This window comes from Callorhinus ursinus, unplaced genomic scaffold (assembly GCF_003265705.2).
Source record: "Callorhinus ursinus isolate GAN/ISIS: 27379988/994484 unplaced genomic scaffold, GSC_fseal_2.0 scaffold24, whole genome shotgun sequence".
Lineage (NCBI taxonomy): Eukaryota > Metazoa > Chordata > Mammalia > Carnivora > Otariidae > Callorhinus > Callorhinus ursinus.
Window position 1 is genome coordinate 9325773 of NW_027397086.1, and position 19399 is coordinate 9345171.

At 48.2% G+C, this 19399-nt stretch overlaps 1 protein-coding gene across 7 annotated transcripts in view; it reads left to right on the forward strand.

Annotated features, from left to right (window-relative positions):
• The window catches only part of TTLL11 (tubulin tyrosine ligase like 11), a 229090-nt gene that overhangs the window by 167426 nt on the left and 42265 nt on the right, over positions 1-19399 (forward strand). For 6 of the 7 annotated variants that reach the window (XM_073905788.1, XM_025888472.2, XM_073905791.1 and 3 more), the window contains one exon: positions 16670-16921. In XM_073905788.1, coding sequence (XP_073761889.1) covers positions 16670-16921 — 252 coding nt within the window. Of the gene's footprint in view, positions 1-6533; positions 6842-16669; positions 16922-19399 lie in introns of those variants that run through there. The other variant, XM_073905793.1, reaches the window with a different exon arrangement.

Genomic DNA, 19399 nt, shown 5'->3' on the forward strand with positions numbered 1-19399 from the left:
ATGCCAACCCCGGGGAGAAAGAAGAGGACAACCTGCCTGGAGGATCTTGAGGAGTTTGCTTCACGGGCGTGCCTCGTTTCCCCCTCACCTGTGGGACGACAAGGAAAGTGTTCTGGCATCTTCCTAATTGCTGGTCTGCTTTCTGGTGCTCCGTCTATCTCATGCCAAGGCACGGTCTGCTCATTTCACATGGGATGCTGCACCCGTGCTTTCTTATCTCAGGCCAGAATTGAGTCAAATCCAGCAAAGCTGCGTTCGGGTCCTGGGGATCATTGGTATGTGCACTGGCATAGCGTTTCCTCGTCAAATACTCGGTAGCCAACCCAAGTCGATTAACGTGGGGAAGAAAAATCACAGGTTATCATTCAGCCACTGCTGCATCCATATGCATGAAGCCGAGGGACCTGACTCCCTTGCAGAATTAAGGTAACATTTAGAGGGACCTATTTCTGAGAGCTTGCTACCCACCACCCCCACCTACTCCCCAAGCGCTTCCCTACGAGCCAGGTCTGCAGCCGCCCAGGAGATGGCCCAGGCTGCCCACATGCCATCGATGTTCTTGAAGAGTTCGATGGGCTTCTGCCACTTAAGAAATTGGTCACATTTAGAAATATTCAGCTTCAGTGCACATGTCACGGCTGTATATAGGAAAAACATACTATTATCTCTAGAGCTTGCCTGAAACAACAGGCTTGTTCCCGAAACAGATGTTTTGTGAAACCCACCGTGACAGGCTCATCAGAGCTGGAGACAGGCCAGCACTTAGTTACCAGCCTTACAAGGACACAGACATCTCTGCTGGCTTCCCGTTCTTTCTCCACACCTGGGCTCAGAGGAGATCCTCCCCGTGGCTCCTCCTTCTGGCTCCTGGGTTCTGAAGTTAAACATCGTACAAACTTGATGCCCCAGGCAGACCCAGGCAGTCAGGTGTGTCCTGGGGAGAAGTTTCCAAGGTAATGACTCAGGATATTTTCATTTGGTTCAACTAACATTAATCAGGGGCCTACTGTGCCCCTGCCACTGTTCTAGATGTTTCCAGTCACTTTCTCTCACAGTAACTGGCGGGGTTCCCCGTTTCAGAAACTGAGACCTCGTGCTGGTCTCTTAGGGCTGCAGAGACATGTTCCCGCTCGGCCTCAAGCAGCAGACGTGCGTTCTCTCCCAGCTCGGAGGCCCGAGGTCTGAGGCCAGGTGGTGTCAGCAGGGCCACACTCCCTCCGAAGGCTCTGGGAGAGACTCCTCCCTGCTCCTTCCAGCCGGTGATGGCAGCAGGCATTGGTTGGCTCGTGGTGGTCTCACTCTGGTCTCTGCCGCCTCTTCCCACGGCCCTTCTCTGTGTGTCTATGTCAGATCTCGCCCTGCCTTTCTCTTCTGAGGATAGCTGTCCCTCGATTTCGGGCCTTCTCTAAACCCAGGATGACCTCCTCTCGGGAGCCTTCATTTGATTACATCTGTAAAGACCCTTTTCCAAATGAAGTCACATTGCCAGATGCCGGGGCTTAGGGCCACTACTCGGCTGGCTGCAGACCTCTAGTTATCTTCTGGTTGTTTCCCCAAGTCAAACAGTGAGAAAGGGTCACAGTAGGAGGTAGAACCGAGCTCAGGCCTTCAGTCAGGTCCTTACCCCTCAGAAGCCATGACATAGGAACGTGGCCCGTGGGCCCTGCTCTTAAGAAAACTGCACCTAAGTAGGAAGGATTGGTTATGCGTGAGGGCTCTTGTGTCGGGCCGATCCCGATGATCTTGAACAAATCATGTCACCATATTTGTGTCTCATAGAAATATGCCTCATATGGAAAATGGGAATCATATTAAGAATAGTAATAGCCTCACACGGCCGTGAGGACCAGACAACAGAAGGTGCTCAGCCCACAGGCATGGAGAGAGCAAGATCCCAGACACCTTGACCCCACAGCCTCTGCGGTTAACCACCATGAACCCTCCTTCCACTTGCTAGGACTCCCCAGGACATTTGAATCAGAGCCTCTGAATAGAAAAGGGATAGTATACAGGTCCCCAGGAACCTGGGTGAGGACGAGGGAGAAGCCAAAGCTGACTTCAGGGTTTCGAGCTTGGCTCACTTTGGAGGATGGAGTTGCCAATAACAACACGGGTGGAAACGGCAAGAAGCAGGTGTCTGGGGTCTGGGGGACACATCGTGCTCAACTTGGCTGCAAGCGAGACATCTGGGTGGATTTGACTGGCAACAGTTGGACTTGGAAGGTGACTTTTAAAAGCGGCCCTGAGCTTAAGAGTGAGGGCAAGAATTGAATCTTTGGCAAATTCAAGTGCTATCACAGATTAAGCCTCTCGGGAGACAGAGAATAATCGAGAAAAGAGAACATGACAGTGTCAGTACTCATTGATTCATGGTCGCAGCACTCAATTTTCTCACCTGTAAAATGGGCACACTGCTTTTTTCTTCCCAGGCTGTTGCTCATGGATGATACATCATGGATGGGAAGTTGCTCCATAGATTTGGGGTTGAGCCCGAGGCAGCAGGTACCAGTGTCAGCCACGTATCCTTGGACGCTGAGCACTCCCCCCCCACACCGCCGGGCAGGAGAGGCACATGGCCCTCTCCCCATCCCTGCGTCGCGGCTGAGGAAGCAATAACTGTTCATTCACCGGGTTTGAACTGGCCTTTCTGCTGGGCTCTAAATCCATTCATGATCACCAAAGGAACTAAGTAAGAGCAACTGGAATGTCCCCGTTCCCTGGCAAGGGCTGCACTTTTGCCAGTGGTTTCTGTGTTTCAGAAAAGCAGGTGAGAGCACCTCTCGCAGCACTTCTGCCTCGCCGCCCACATCCCTGGACCCCAGCTCCCACGTGTGCCCCTTGCTGTCTCGCATGTATTCGCAGGACAGGCTAGGTCAGTGACGTTGCCATGACAACCAAGGAGGAGGCCGGCTCTGGCTTCAGCTCCGCTCTGGGCTCGGTAGTAGGGAAACCAAATGATTGGCTTCCTCTTGTTTTCTTTCTTGGGGCGCGGGGTGCCCCCCACATTCCCGTTAGCACGGAAACCTCTTACCCCCACCAGGTGAGTCGGTCAAGTGAGGATATTAATTTATTTGAATGGGCATTTGGAGAGGCCATTGCGGAAGCGGAAAGTGTCGGTATGCCGTGGTTCAGGCTGTGGTGTCACAAAAAGCACACTCCTCCTCACGGCTATCCCTCGGGAAGGGGTGGCTAGTGAGCGTGACGGCCTCCAGACCCCTGTCTGCACGTCTCCAAATCTCTGGGATTTCTAAGGACCAACGATATGCGGGGCATTCTACGAGGTTCTCTACATTTCGTATTCCATATAGTTCTCATCAAACCCCCGTGTGTTTAGTATCGTTGTCACCATTTTGCAAATGAAGAAACTGATGCTCAGAGACTCGGTTAAGTGCCTTCCCCAAGGCCACTCAGCGGGTAAGTGGCAGTGCCGGAGCTCAGCCCTAGGCCTGCTTGATGTGCAATCCCCACAACTGTTGCCAGTCTGCCACCCTGCCTTAACCTTGTACTTGAACTTCCGCAGTCTCTCCAGAGCCAACAGGGAGGCATCATCTCAAAAATGTACCATAATAACTAAACATTTAGTACTTCTGTGAGAAACACCACTGCACACTGTCTGGATGTCTGCTTGGGGAATTGTGCAGTGACAAGAGAAATTAATATTTTAATGGATTTTGACAACAACTCTATGGTAGGGGAATTCAAATGGCATAGAGAAAAAAGTTAGGCTTTCTCTCTGGACCTCGTTGCTAATATGCATATGCCTAATTTATTAGCCGAATTAAAAAAAAAATGAATTCTGTTAGGACCAAAGCTCTTGGAGGGAAAGAGTGCTATGGGCTGGAGGAGACAGTTAAATCTTCCTGGTTGGGCTTCAGCTGACCAGAAGTCACTGATTTTTGACATTTTGTTCGCACTTAACTTATGCTGAAGCCAGGATGCTAGCCTCTTGTTTAATGTCATCCTACTGAATCCCTCCACACGTCTGGGAGGGGGATTCTGCTGTCCAGCTCCAACTTAAAGAAGAGGAACAGAGGGGCTGAGTGATAACACAACTTCCCCAAGGCCCATACAGTTAGGAAGGAGTGAGCAGGATGGCTTATTCTTATTGCCATAAATTATTACGGTTGCCCTATTACCCTAAAAAAAAAAAAAATGGCTTTCTAGAACCTGAAGCTAAAAATGACACCCAGAGGACCCTCTGCCCTACAGGCAAAATTACACCAAATTTCTCTCATTATTTGTCTTACAGAATACTTTTCTTACCCAGTCATCTGTCAGTGTGCCTTTTTTTGCATTACCTATTAGATGTAGAGTACTATGAGGGGAACAAAAATGGATTCTATTTTCAGCAAACTCGCAGTCTATGGGGGAGAGAAGCCACAGACTTAAACGGCCGTAATATAAGTTTAGAAAATGATAGATTCCACAAGAGAGGTGCAGATGAGGTGCTGTGGGAAATCCAGAAGAGTGTTTCTGGTTGGAGGGACGAGGGGAGGCTTGTGGGCGGACTGGCATTTGAAGTGGTGGCATTTGCAGGGTGTGTAGGATTGGAACCTGGCATCGGTGCCGGGGGAGCAGGGCACAGGCATCCAGGCGCAGGAGGCTGCAGAAGCTGCTGGGCAGGAGGGCATGTCAGAGTCATCTCCACGTGTAAAGGAGATGGCCCAGGGAGACTGGGTGGGGCAGGAAGCAGGTCACGGACAGAGGCTTAGAGGAGAATGTGTGGGCATGGCAGCCAGGAAATGAGAGTTCCAGAAAGAGTGGTTAAGTGTCATTGGATGCTATGAAGAAGCTGAACTGGAGAAAGACCCAGAAGGTTGGTGGCAATAAGGAGGGCCATGGTAACCCCAGAAAGAGCAGCACGTTTGAGGCCGTGGAAGAAGAAAGGCAGTAGAAGTGTGCTCACACCGAGGTCAGGAGGGCATCAAGCATGCCCAGTGACCTCTAGGCCACGCCCCACCAGGCAGGGCTCAGATCGCAGTGTCCTAGCAGAGCGCAAGGCGAGAACCCCCTTGGCATTGCCGAAGCTCCATGGAAGCCTAGAAAGAACAAGGTCTTGAGGGTCAGAACCAGATGACCAGATGATACCACTTGGGAGGCATGTGACCTTGAGGGTTTCATTTAACCTGAGCTTAGCTTTGTTGGATAAACAACAGCTAACACTTATTGAGTGCTTACTGCATGCCAAGTATGGTTCTCAATGCTCTGTGTGTATGTATGAACCCATTTAAGTTTCCCAATGGTGCTGTGACATAGGTAGAACTATTATCCCCAATGTACAGACAGACAGCAAGGCATGAGCTGGTTAAGAGACTTTTCCAAAGTCACCAAGCTAGTGAGCGACAGGGCCAGGATTCCAATGCAGGCAGTCAGGATTGGGAGTATATGTTACTAACTCCATCTCAGATCTCATGTGGCTTAACCACAGTAATTAATGTACGGGACAGTTCCTGGCCCAGCGGTGGGGCTCGATAAGAGTAATTCCCCCTTACCTCCTGACCAAATACAAATGAAAAGTCATGGCATCCTTGCCTGAGAAAGGTCCGTGGGATTAGCCCCATTAGGCCTCACTCACATTAGCGAAAATCCCATACAGAATGATGCACAAGAAAACCGCCTCAGAAAGTGGGATGCAAAATGCCTTGAGCCCCTGGGACACTGAGTGAAGGTAATTTTGTGTTCAACACCCTCACTGCAGGTTGACCAGACGGCTGTATGGTATCCCTCGGCAGGGAGGACCCTCAAGGGCAAATCACGGACAGGTGAAATTCACAAAGTGAGCAGATTTCATCCAAAATTTGAGGGAGAAGGAAATTTGGCCTGGGATATGCCTACTGAATCCCTGGGTTAGGGTTTATTTGGCATACGGTATACAAAAGAGAATTAGGATTACCGTAAAAAATGAACTGCTTTTGGATGAAGTTGAATGCCAAAAAGAATTACAGTCTAAGCAAAGGATAACTTCTCCACATGGCTTCCCCCACTTCTCGTCTGTGTTCACACAGGCCTATACTTTGGTGCAGAACTGTGTTTAAACACTAAAACGCTTTGTGTTGCAGAAAAGGCACTGAGTATGTAATTAAAAGGATCCCTTCATTAGCACAACTAGACAATGAAAGCTCAAGTTGGCCTTTTCTGCTAATTTTGGAGGTGGTAAAACAGAGGCTAATACAACCCCTGATTATAATTGTCACGTAGACAGTGCCTTGCCGTTGCCACTAGGAAATCTTTGTTCTCCCTGAAGACAGGCAGGATCTTCCCATCACTGGGAGGGACAAAGAGAAAGGAGGGTGCATTCTGGCAACCAGAAGTGGAGGGGTGTGGCAGCACCCCCTGGCCGGCCACGGGGCTCCAGTCCCAGTCCCCTCACCCCAGCAGCTGACTTAACCTCTCAAAGCTTCTGTGTCCTCGGATGTGAGCTGGAGTGAATGATCGATTGTTGTGAGAACTCAATGAAACAATGCCCGTCTGTATTCCCTGTCAGATATTCTGAGCACCTACTGTGTGCCAGGTCCTGTGTGAGACGAGTACTGGAGTGAGAACAGCACCTGCCCTCCCGGGACTCGCAGTCTAGAGAAAGAACCAGGTGTCAGAGAGACGGTGGCACCAATAACCATTTCCATATGATGGTGATCACATCCGTGAGGAAGAGTAATGCAGACCGCGGGCTCAGCTTTGGGCCCGAGAGAGATGCAGTTCTCAGTACCTCTCGGGATGAGGATGATGAGGACCATGTACAAAATCCGGGAGGTTTTAGAGAAAGGAATGGCTCATTCTAGCTCCAAAGGCCATGGAAAGCTTTTTGGAAAAGGCGCTATGAACGAAGTCCAAGATTTGAAGGGTGAGTGTTTTTCCCGTGGATAATTTGGGAAAGCACGTTTACAAAGAGAGGGAGGAACGTGGAGGGTGGAAGGCAAGGCTGGCAAAGCAGGCCCGAGTGCTCTGCTCACGAGGTAGGCTCTGTGCGGGGCGCCTGGCAGCCGGTGCAGGCAAGGCGCGTAAGGAAGAACCCGTCTCTGGGCCCGGTGAAAAGCTAAGCACTGGCCCAATCTTCCCTAGAAAGACAGCAGTCAACCACCTGGTGGGGTTAAAGTGGGGAGTCCTCAGCCCTTTGGGCAAAAACAATTCTCCTCCCTGTTCTCCCTGCCCCTCCCTGCCTGCCACAGTGGCCTCGAGAGTCTGAAGCTTTTCGTGCAGAATCAGAATTTTGGCCACTCTGACATTTCAGCTTTCATGGCCGTGTTTTGTTTTTGGTTTTCTTCTTCTTCTTTTTTTTTTTAAAGGCTCTGAACTGGAAGTCAGGAGAACTGGGTCTGCCCTTGCCACCACCTCTTGCTTGATGCCTCCCCGCAAGCAAGGGTCTGCCTCAACTTTCCTGTATATTTCAAAAGAAAAATGAGGTGAGAGGACCCCCAGTGCCCCTGCTCACTCCATGGTTTAACTTTTTCTTTATGTGGGGAGCAGCAACTATTTGGTGACATTGTTTGGCGCATTATTTTGTGACATCAGCAATCCTCAATAGAGAACCAGGGTGTCAGATTAGGGGCGTTTATCCAATGAGGTCTGAGAAGAGGAGACTCATCTGGGGGATTTCTTTAGGGTGGGGACAAGAGGCAGGTGCAGTGTGACCCTGGGCAGCTAGCAGCAAGATTCCCCAGACAGAAGAGCCGGAATACGGTCCAGTGTCTAGTGACATGAGTTGCGGAGAGAGCAGAATGTCAGAAAGTGGTTACAGAAATCCCATAGTCTCTGGAGTTCCCAGAGGGGTACACTGATCTCTCCCATCGAGCCTGGTGACTAGACAGTGAGCCTCTCGAGATGATGGCATAGGGGAGATAAAGATGTTGGTGATTAGAATCACAGCGGCTAACAGGTATTGAGGCGCTGTGCCAAGCACGATGCATCCACTTTCTCTGTAATTGCATCAGCCCTATAGGTTAGGTGCCATTATTTTCCCCATTTTTTGTTAAGAGGAAACTGAAGCTTTGAGGCTGTATGACTCGCTTGAGGTCACCCTGCTCGAGGGTGCAGAGCTGGGATTCCAGGGGACCACCAGGCTGGTGCCCCGTGGAGAGAAGCTGCCGGGCAGCCCCCTCTCCCTGGCCCATGTGACGGTGCACTTCATTTGCTCTTAACTGCCCAAGACAAAGAGAGCAAGGACACTGGCAAGACGCTGGCTCTGTGCGGAGGGGCAGAGCAGAGAGGGCCCTGTTCGAAAAGAAGCATATTGCAAGGCCTTTGTGAAATGAGCTGTCAGTTCCTTCATCCAGAAAATGAGAGGACTGAGCCCCATGACCCTTGAAGGCCCTTCCAACTCTGAAATAGCATGAGTTCTGAGTCTGTGGGAATGGGGGCACCAGAGTAAGTCCTCATGTGTGTCCTTTGGTTATCTCATCGCCTTGGCGGGAAGTTGGTCCTGCAGGACCCCCGGTCTGGTGGCTCCGGGAGCTCGAGACCCAGTCTGCTGCTGTTGCCCCTGGGCCCTTGTTAATTCGTACCCGTGACAAACAAGGTGCATCCGTGACCCGTGGGAGCCTGTAATGGTGAAATAGGGATTGAGTGCTTTGGCAGTCAAAAGGGAACAACCCCATCCAGGTAAGTGCTGCTTCCTCCCAGGTCATCACATTGAGGTCAGCTATAAGCCCTCCGCCCCCAAGCAGATTCATTTGGACGCTTCATAGGCAGGCTGTGTTTTTGATCCTAAGCAATGCAACAGTTTTGTGCTAGGCTTAGGCTGGCTGTCCTCCCAGCCACTCTTTCTCGTAAACCTCACCCCATCCCATAAGTAAGAGACTTCTCTCCACTGTTGGAGGTAAAAATGCATTTAGAGAAGGTGCCTAACTACAATGAGTTGTAGCATGATGGAGTGGAAAGCACCTGGGCTTTGAACTCAAGTAGATCCAGGGTCAAATCGTCACCCTTAGCCATGTAATAGCTGGGTGGCCTTGGGAATTTAGGTTAACCTCTCTCAAGTTAATTTTTCTCATCACTTATAGTTTGTAAATCATAGGGTCATTGCCAGACTCGAATGAGATGTTACAGGTATCCCACCTGACTCTCAGGGGCTCAGGGCCAGCTAACCCCTCAGGCATGGAAGGAGCATCGTGCACTGGTTAGAAGCAAGTTCTCTGGCACTTGCCTGCTGGGTTTCTATCCTGGGTTTCTATCCAGGATTAGTCTGTGTCTTCGTACCTCAGTTTCCTCATCTGTAAAATGGGAATAGCAATAACACCTCCTTGGCAGGATTTCATCAAGTTTAAATTTGTTTCAACTGCGGTTCCTGTCACATAGTAAATGCCGCCAATATCATCACCATGGTGTTTGTTGCTGTCGCTGTCACACCGTGCTGTGGAAGGAAGTGATCGAGGGAGGGGGCAGTGGCCAGAGGAGTTCTCAGAGGAGCATTGCACGGAGAGGGCAGGGAGGAATAGACCCAGCATGGGTCTCACAGGACCTGAAGCATCAGAAAAAGTTCCCTCACTGAGTCCTTATCCTCGTCATTTTGGAAACACATGCTTCACTCATTCTATCGTCTCTTGTCTTCCTTTCTAATAGCATAGTGCCACCATCAAGCAAATGGGGCCCTATGATGGCCAAGATTCATCAAGTGACAGAGCTGGGCTACATGGTAGTTTCACTTATTTTTAGTGACTTCATTCTCCAGCTCTTTAAATTAGCTGCTGTGCTAATTTAAGGCACTTCTCTGGTACACGGTTAGCAGTTTCTTCAGGAATGACAATGTGCATTTGAAATCCCAAGTGACTGCAGGGACGGGTCTCAGCCACGTGGTGGGGAAAGGACCCTGCGTACCTCCTTTTGCCAGTGCAGCACCACTGCCCACCAGCCTCTCCTGCCAAGCCCCAGATTGCCCGGATTGCCTGCAACATGATCCAGGGTGTTCTATTGCTTTCTGTCCCCCATGGTCCAGCAGTTGCCAAATCCACCTTCTTTCCCCCGGACTAGTGATTCTTAGACTGTAGCCCGCATCAGAATCACCCATGGGGCTTGCTAAACAGAGCGCCCAGCCCACTCAGTGTCTGAGTCCATGGGCCTGGGGTGGGGCCAAGAATTTGTATTCCCAACAAGTTCTCAGGTGTTGCTGATGCTGCTGGTCCAGGGCATATGCTTTCAGAACCATTGACCCAGAATATTCTAGGAGCTCCTAACATCATCCACTCCCCTGCCTTGATTAATGCTGGCAGGCTCATTCACCTTCACCATACTTCTGATTTTGCCCTTCCTCTCCCCCAGATCCACCACTTCTGATCTCCCACACTACCAAATCCAAGCAGTCTGACATCCAAGATCCTATAAGACCTAGACATCCACAGAAGCTTCCTGGTCGTATTCCTACCCATTCCCCTCATACATACTACCAGGACCCAGCAAACCGACCTCTTTCCATACACTCTAGGTCCTTCTCTGGATACTCACCTGGGCATTTTCACCTGACTCACTCACTGTTTACAGATGGGTCTTGTCTTCCCCTACCTGGTCACATACTTCTGGGTGGTAAGAACTGTGTCCACCTCACCCATGTATCCGAGGCCCGTGGGACAAGGAAGTGCTTGGGAAATAGTTCATGAACATATAAATTATTGAAGCCGTGCTTAACTAAAAATGGAAATTATTTCTCTGAGTGAATTCACATAGTTTCTCTGAAACTGGAATCTGACATTGCTTTATCGACCTTCCTGTTTTGTTAATTTCTGGGATATAGACAGTGTATGCCTAAGGAAAAAAAAGTTTTTGGTTTGACTTACTAGCGCAAGAACTATATAGTGAGCCTAAGTATGGAATGTGTAGTCCTAAGTATTAATTCTGATTCCACCACTGACTTGTGATGTTGGGCAAGGTTCAGGTTCTCTAGATCTTGGGTTTCTAATCTGTAAAATGGCATGAGTTTCTACCTACCTCATAGAATTGTTATGAGAAACACTGAGATAATATCAGTAAGTCGCTTGGTCCAATGCTTGACATAGTAAGTCCCCGATAAAAAGCAAGCTTTCCAGGCAAAATAGAGATAGGTGGTTTTTCACAAGAGTTTTAATAACAAAGAATTCCATTTTATTTGAAAAACGATAATAGAGAAAACATTCCAGAATTTTAATGAGTCAAGGATATACCAAATTCAATAATAATAAAAAATTACCCCAAAGGACTAGTAAGTTTGATTTATGTTTTCTTTACCAGTCACTTTTATTTCATAAACCCGACGTTTCCATTAAAATGCTATTAAATAAAAACAAGATTTTACAGTATTTGCGATAACTTGGATCTCGATGTGATCATTGGAATTAGCTCAAGCAAAGACACCATTTCTCATTGTTTTATTTCGTCTTCTAAATCAGCTACATCTTTACTGCCTTCTTTCAGTTGAGTAAAACACTCCCCCCTGATTTTGTGGTTTTGAGTCCCTGAAAATGGTATCTGTGGCTTTGAAGCCCCTTTTCATCTTGAGCTTATTAATTGGGATTCAGGACAGAAGAGAAACGGTAGTCAGCCAGTAAACACAGCAACTCTTGAAGGAAATGTGAAGGGCTCACGTTCAAGAGAAAAAACACTCATTCTGCGTGATTCTGGGCATAGGGCGGGGTGCAGGCTGAGGACACTGGTGGGAGATATCCTCTGACATGCACGTCATTAGGAAACCTTCCCCAGCCTGAGAGGTCCCCTGGAGGTGGTGGGGTCCCCATCACCCGGGCAACCCGAGCGGAGGCCACCACCACCCTGGACCATCTGCTAATTAAATGACCCACTGGTGCTAGTGGCCTTATCTGCCTGGAATTAAAGTTTCTCCTCTGAAATGGCATTGTCATGGAAATGTTCTGGAACTAGGTAGAGGTGATGGTTACACAACACTGTGAATGTACTAAATGCCACTGAAATGTATACTTTAAAGGGGTTAAAATGGTGAATTTTATGTTGTATACATTAGACCACATACGAAGAAATAGATGACATCATTGGACAGAATGACCTCCAAGGCTTCTGCCTGCTCTGACACGTTATGTTTCTGGGAGGGAACACATCGCCTAAGACCGACCACCACATCCTGTTTAGTCAAAGACAGGCCACGGTGACACTCAACTGAGGGGGTAGCTGATTAAATTATGGTTCGGGCTTAATACCGAATATCACACATCCATGAGAAATTCTGCTCATGAAAACATATTTAATGCCATGGGAAGACACTTGTGATGTCACGTAAAGCATAAAAAGAAGGATTTATGCTACGTGTAATGTGATCCTAACTTTACAAATATAGATAAGAAACCAAAACACAGTGGTTTTATCCCTGAGCTGTAGATTACAAACGATTTAGATTCTTTTATACATTTCTCAAAATGTCTACAAAGAGCATGGATGACTATTATAATCTAAAAACACTATTTAAAACACAACATAAGGGGCTCCTGAGTGGCTCACTCGTTAAGTGTCTGCCTTCGGCTCAGGTCGTGATCCCAGGGTCCTGGGATCGAGCCCTGCATCAGGCTCCCTGCTCAGCTGGGAGTCTGCTTCTCCCTCTCCCATTCCCCCTGCTTGTGTTCTCTCTCTCTCTGTGTCAAATAAATAAATAAAATATTTTTAAAAACCCACAATGTAAATAACAGTACTTTGGATTCTGTGACCCCCTCCCCGTGAATCATGCCATGCTTTCGAGCGATGGAGTGGCAACGGACAAGCTGGAAAGCTGGTTGGAAGGACGGATTTATAATTCTGGTTCAGCTGTGGCAAACCGCGGGGACTCTCGGTTTCTTCATCTGGAACAGGGGCATAAAAATAACAGTCACTTCACAGGGCTGTGTGAAGAGCGGATGAGGCAATGAAGATGGGACGACTGATTGGGAAGAGTTCTGAGCTCTCTTCATTGGCACTGAGCACATTTGGAAGCAGATTTGGAAACTGTACATTTCCAAATCTTCCCTCTAACAAAAACTTAATGAGTGCTTATAAAGTCAGTGATTGCCACTTACCCAGTAATTTAAGAGCTAATCTCCAGTAACACTGCTACTCTTTTCTTAACTGTCTTCCTATAACCTTCATGAGAAAACATTTCATTTTGTCTGAAAAGTAACCACCTGTATTTTATTTACTGTTCTTGAATTCAAGGAGATGATGATACAACCGGCTTAGCTGGAGGGAGAGCGCACCCAACCCCACCCGGGAAAGGTGTTTCTCCCCAGGAATCAGGCCTCTCCTGGGTAGGCGAGGCTTTGTTTCCCCAGAACCATCCACACACGGCTGAACTTTACAAAGGGTTTTCCTGGGGCGCCTGGATGGCTCAGTCAGTTGAGCGTCTGACTTCGATTTCTGCTCAGGTCATGATCTCAGGGTTGTGAGATTGAGCTCCACGTAGTCAGGCTCTGCGCTCAGCGGGGAATCTGCTTGGGAGTCTCTGTCTTTCCCTCTCCCTCTGCCCCTCCCTGACTCTCTCTCTCTCTCTCTCAAATAAATAAATAAATAAATGAATCGTAAAAAGTGGGGGAGGGTTTCCTTCGTGCTGCTCTGGTTCTCTCCTCTGCCTGTCCTTGCTTTGAGACCCATGCCATGACCCACCTCGAAGGAACTGTGAACAGAATTCACAGGACTTGACTCACACAAGGGGGTTCTCTTCCTTACAGGCTTACTCCTTAACCCAGAATGAAGAGAAGACTATTAGGGCAGGGCTGTCAAGCTTGCTGTTTCTCTATCAAACCTCTTCCCCATTTAGAAGACCTTATGGTGTACAAAATATCATAACCTTGGTGTTTTATTTGAGGCCTGCCTTGCCATTAAAAGCAAACTCCCAATTCAACAAGTTCAATGAAACATTTCCCAAGCACCTAAATGATCCAGGTTGAAATCGAGCTGAATGAGATTTGGAGTTGAATGAGTTAGAGTTGAATGAGGTGTGAGGGAGGGATTGGCGTCTAGACAAACGCAGTGCCGCTTGAGCAGAGGAACCAGGGAGCAGGTCTGAGAAACAGGAGTGGGACCTGGAAGAGAGTCATCAGCATGATCAAGGAGACATCTGAGCTGGCTCTGGAAGTGGAACAGAAATGTGCCAGGCAGCCAGGGCCAGGGGAAGGCCTCAAAGGCCAAGGAAGGCAGGTACAAAGATACCAAGATGGCCCGACTTGGTGACTGATGGCGTGCTTGGAAGTGGGAGCACACACAGGGGATGAGGCCATTTAATAAAGAAAAAAGTAGAAATTGACCTTGGTGTTGAGCTCAATACCAGGTGACATGGTTCTAATTTTCCTGGAGTTCGCCGGTTGGGCAGTATTTACTGACCAAGTACAATGTGCTCAGGGTTCTGTCTCAGGAATGGACGCAGGTTATGGATGGAAATGGTCACACCAGTTCCTAGACCAGCTGTGGGCGGCACAGCAGAGGGGAAAGTGAGATGAGCTGCAAGGGCAGAGAGAGGCACCAGCTGTGGAAGAGAGCTGGATGTCCAGTGGGCACCAAGTCTCTGGTCCAGACCAGACCAATGGGCAGCAGGGAGGGGTGGCAGGGGGTGCCCAAGGCCTTTGAGGGTATAGTGTGTCTAGGGCAGCGATAGGAAATGAGGAGGTTGGAGAAGAAATCGAGAGGGGCCTTGAGTGCCAGAGTGAAGAGTATGAACCTCATTGTAGGCACTCGGGAATCAGTGAAGAGTTGTACTAAGGGGTAGCCAAGCCAGGTTTGCTTTAGAAGAGGTGCCTCAAGGGGCGCCTGGGTGGCTCAGTCAATTGGGCGTCCAACTCTTGACTTCAGCTCAGGTTGTAATATCAGGGTTGTGGGATCGAGCCCTGCATCAGGCTCCGTGTTGAGCGCTAAGCGTGGAGTCTGCTTGGGATTCTCTCTCTCCCTCTCCCTCTCCCCCCACCGCTTGCATTCTCTCACTCTCTCTCTAAAAAAAATAAATAATAAGTCAATCAGAGAAAGATATGTATCATATGACCTCACTGATATGAGGAATTCTTAATCTCAGGAAACAAACTGAGGGTTGCTGGAGTGGTGGGGGGTAGGAGGGATGGGGTGGCTGGGTGATAGACATTGGGGAGGGTGTGTGCTATGGTGAGCACTGTGAATTGTGCAAGACTGTTGAATCACAGATCTGTACCTCTGAAACAAATAATGCAACATATGTTAAGAAAAAAGAAAAAGAAGAAGATAGCAGGAGGGGAAGAAGGAAGGGGAGTAAGTCAGAGGGGGAGACGAACCATGAGAGATGATGGACTCTGAAAAACAAACTGAGGGTTCTAGAGGGGAGGTGGGTGGGGGGATGGGTTAGCCTGGTGATGGGTATTAAAGAGGGCACATTCTGCGTGGAGCACTGGGTGTTATGCACAAACAATGAATCATGGAACACTACATCAAAAACTAATGATGTAATGTATGGTGATTAACATAACAATAAAATCTTTAAAAAATAAATAAATAATAAAAAGATTTTTAAAAAATAAGAAAAAAAAAGAAGAGGTGCCTCGGTGACAGTGTCTATGGGTCTATGGATGGGAAAGGCTGGAGGCTGTTGATATAGTCTAGGAAAGAGTCAACAAGGCCCAGCAGGGGAGAGCAGAGCTGGTTTCAAGAAATACTGAGGAGGGCACCTGGGTGGCTCAGTTGGTTGAGTGACTGCCTTCGGCTCAGGTCATGATCCTGGAGTCCCGGGATCGAGTCCCACATCGGGTTCCCTGCTCGGCGGGGAGTCTGCTTCTCCCTCTGACCCTCTTCCCTCTCGTGCTATCTCTCATTCTCTCTCTCTCTCTCTCTCTCAAATAAATAAATAAAATCTTTAAAAAAAAAAAAAGAAAGAAATACTGAGGAGTTAGGACCAGTGGCAGAGGCAGGGGGAGAGGAGGACTGGCATTTATCCTGACATTTCCTGCTTAGGTAGTTGGCAGGTGGGGGTGACGTCCAAGGAGATGGGGGAATGTAGATTTGGGGTGAGGGAAATGGGCATTTCGGTCTGGGGTGGCTGGGGGCCAACCTGAAGATGCAACAGGTGGTACTTGGATATGTGGGTCTGGAGGTGAGAAGAATATTCCAGGCCAGAGGCGGATATGTGATAGTTACCAGCTGTGGAATTTTCTTGAATATCAGAATAATTTCAGGATAAAATATCCAGACTCAGGAATTACAACACTATAATCATATTTTTTGCATATGTTCCAAATAAGAAAATAGTTAAGCCCGAAAACGTAATTATGCCTATTCCTAGAATTGGATAACTGATGTATCTTTGCAAATTGTTCATTGAACTGCGCTTCTGGTTTCTTGCCAGCCCTCAATGAGATTTTTATATTTCTTAATTATTCAATTACTACCCACAAGTAGGAGTTTGAAATCAAACCTAGGCTGCTCCATAATAGAGTATTCTCTTGACTCATGAGCGCAGTAAAGGAAGATGTCCAGATTTGGGATCCAGGGTGGGAGAACAGAGCAAGTGTAAGCTTCTGGTCCTGGCTCTGTCCTGGGTTCGAGTTCTGGCCTTCCCACACACTGGCTGTGTGAGCTTGGGGAGCTGGCTTCTCTGAGGTCAAGTTTCTGGTCTGCACGATAGAAATGGTGAGAATGCTCACAGCTCCTGAGGCTGCTGTGAATGTAGGGAAAGGAGAATAGGTGAGGGAAGGTGCTCTGCCTACCGTCAAGCCCACTCCAGAGGCTGGTTGTGTCCCTAATTGCTTGTGTTCCTCAGGTCTCAGCAGCTCAAGCAGCCACTAGCCGCGAAGGAAGATCCTTCTGACAGCGAGCCGGCCAACGCCTCCGACAGCAACTGCAATCCCGAAGCCCACCTGCCGTCCATCTGCCTCAAGCAGGTGTTTCCCAAGTACGCCAAGCAGTTCAACTACCTGCGTCTGGTGGACAGAATGGCAAATTTGTTTATCCGGTTCCTGGGAATCAAGGGGACAATGAAGCTGGGGCCAACAGGCTTCCGGACTTTCATAAGGTCAGTGAGACCAGCCCCTCTGGCCTGGGATTCGGGCAGGGTGCAGTGCAGCCCTACATCGGGCTGGTCCCCCGCCCTTGACTGCTCCTGGGAGAGCTTGTCTGTGCTGCTGGGTCAGCGCCCCGACTGGGGTCAGATTGCTCCGGTGGCTGGGACCATCCACTTCTGTTTGCTGAGTGAGTTAACGAATGTGACAGTTGGGACGGCATTAAAGCACGATGTGGTGCTGCCTTGAACGAGGTCCTTAAACCACATAGAAATTGCCGTCCCTTGGACTCAGACAGACCTTGTGTCTCTTAAGCCGGGGTGATGTTCTCCCAGCGGTATGTGGCAAAGAAACAAGGCACATCTGTCCCAAGTGTCCATTTCAGGAGAGAAAAGTTAAATAATTCAGTTGATAAATAATTTAATGTATTTGTCCTAATATAAAAATAACATGATTATATCATTGAGTACAATACAAAATTTGCGTGAATTTTGAACATAAGACATGAGATAAAGCAAGCGTGTTTTCGCCACAGCCTACACTATAACCCATGATCATTCGTTCACTTGCCTCTACTCCCCGGGGCACTTTGGGGTGACACAGGAATAAGTATCTGGGGCAATACTTACTAGGTATGTAACCCCTGGGCAAGTTAGGGAACATCTCTGAGTCTCAGTGATCCTATAAAATGGGGAGGAAGCCACCTACACGCCAGGAGTGGGTGTCCCCCACCTCGAAGCTACTATCTGCCAGCATTCGATGTCACTGCTGTTTCGCTCATCATTGGTTTTAATATTTCGACCTTTGCACCTAAAGTCACATCCTTCATAGTTTTATTCACCAAAGCAAATAATTCGAAGCCCTAAATTGGAAACATTTTGTCATACACTTTTCTCCAAATGAACTGTATGACTTCTAACTCTGGCTCTCTGATGTTCCTGATGGGATGGTACACAGAAGAATCGGCAGGAATCCTTGCTAATCCCGAGTTAGGACTTGCATGGTGCTTTGGAGAAGGGCTCTGCGTTTGCTTGGGGGGCGGGGGAAGGAAGCCCAGTGGAAAGAGCACAGGCTTTGGGTCTGGCTTCAGAGCCAGGCATGACACTTAATAGCTGTGTAGCTTTGGGCAAACCCCTCCTCTTCTCCACACCTCAAACCGTTCCCTTGTCTGTAACATGGGAATAATCTCTCCTGCCTATCAGGGTTATTACGAGGTTGAGATGTAATACATCCTAAAGCACCTGGCCCAGAGGCTACTTGACAGGAGCTATTTGTTAAGTGGGGGGTCTTGTGACTATTATTTCCATTAAGCAATGGGAATTCTCAAGAAAGTCAACAGACACATGTTATTTCCCTGAGAATACTACCCGATACCTTCTGACTTGTTTGGGAATTGCATCTGACTCGTAGTAATAGATACGCATCTGTAAGTGGTTTAAAATAGTGAGATTAATTTTCCCTCATATAATAGGAAGTTTGGCATGGGGGTCCTAGGGCTTGTTAATGACTCCACAATGTGATCACAGCCCACTTTCTTTCTGTCTTCCTGTTCATCCATCCTAAGCATGGGCTTTTCAAGCTTCAGGGTTGCCTTACAGTCACAAGATAGCTGCTCAAAATCCAGCCATCATGGTCGAGTTCCAGGCAGGAAGAAGGAAGAAGGGAGATGTCAGATGCTTCCTTCTAACTCCTAATAAAATTCTACTGAAACATAAGAGATGGGGGTAGGTGAAGATTTGAAAAAAACAGCATACCATAAGAATCACAATCTCAGTTGCCTCCAGGGGTAAGCTGGAAGCAGAAGCCAGCAGGTGGGATCTGGAAGGAAGGGGGCCCAGGGTACAGCAGGCATGAGAACACAAGCCCTGGCTAAAGGAAAGGCTGTGCTGGGGGAGTATCACCAGAGCTTTTGATTTTTCAAGAGAAGCTAGAAATGCTGATTTTTATGTAAAATCCCAATATATGTCTATCGATGTTGGTGATTCAGAAAATAATTTTTTTAAAGATTTTATTTATTTATTCATGAAAGACCGAGAGAGAGGCAGAGGGAGAAGCAGGCTCCCAAGGAGCAGGGAGCCCGATGCGGGACTCGATCCCAGGACCCTGGGATCATGACCTGAGCTGAAGGCAGACGCTTAACCATCTGAGCCACCCAGGCGCCCCTCAGAAAATAATTTTTAAACACCATATAGGTTCAGTCAAAGTGTGACTACCCATAGAGACCAGCAATGTGTAAGCGTTGGCGTGAGAGGAGAGGGACATACTAAGAGGACGGCTATGTTCATACCTGATTTTAGAAGAAACAGAATTGAGAATGGTCCTAGCAAAGGGGATTCCCTAAAACACTCTCAGACTGGAACTGGATGATGTCAAAAACATCGCTACAAATCTGTCCGTATGTGATAGGCTTTATGATTCTTTCCATCCTTTTTTTTTCTCTATAATTAAGGACATTTGCATGTAAAACAGATTTTTGTGAGGTTCAAGACCCT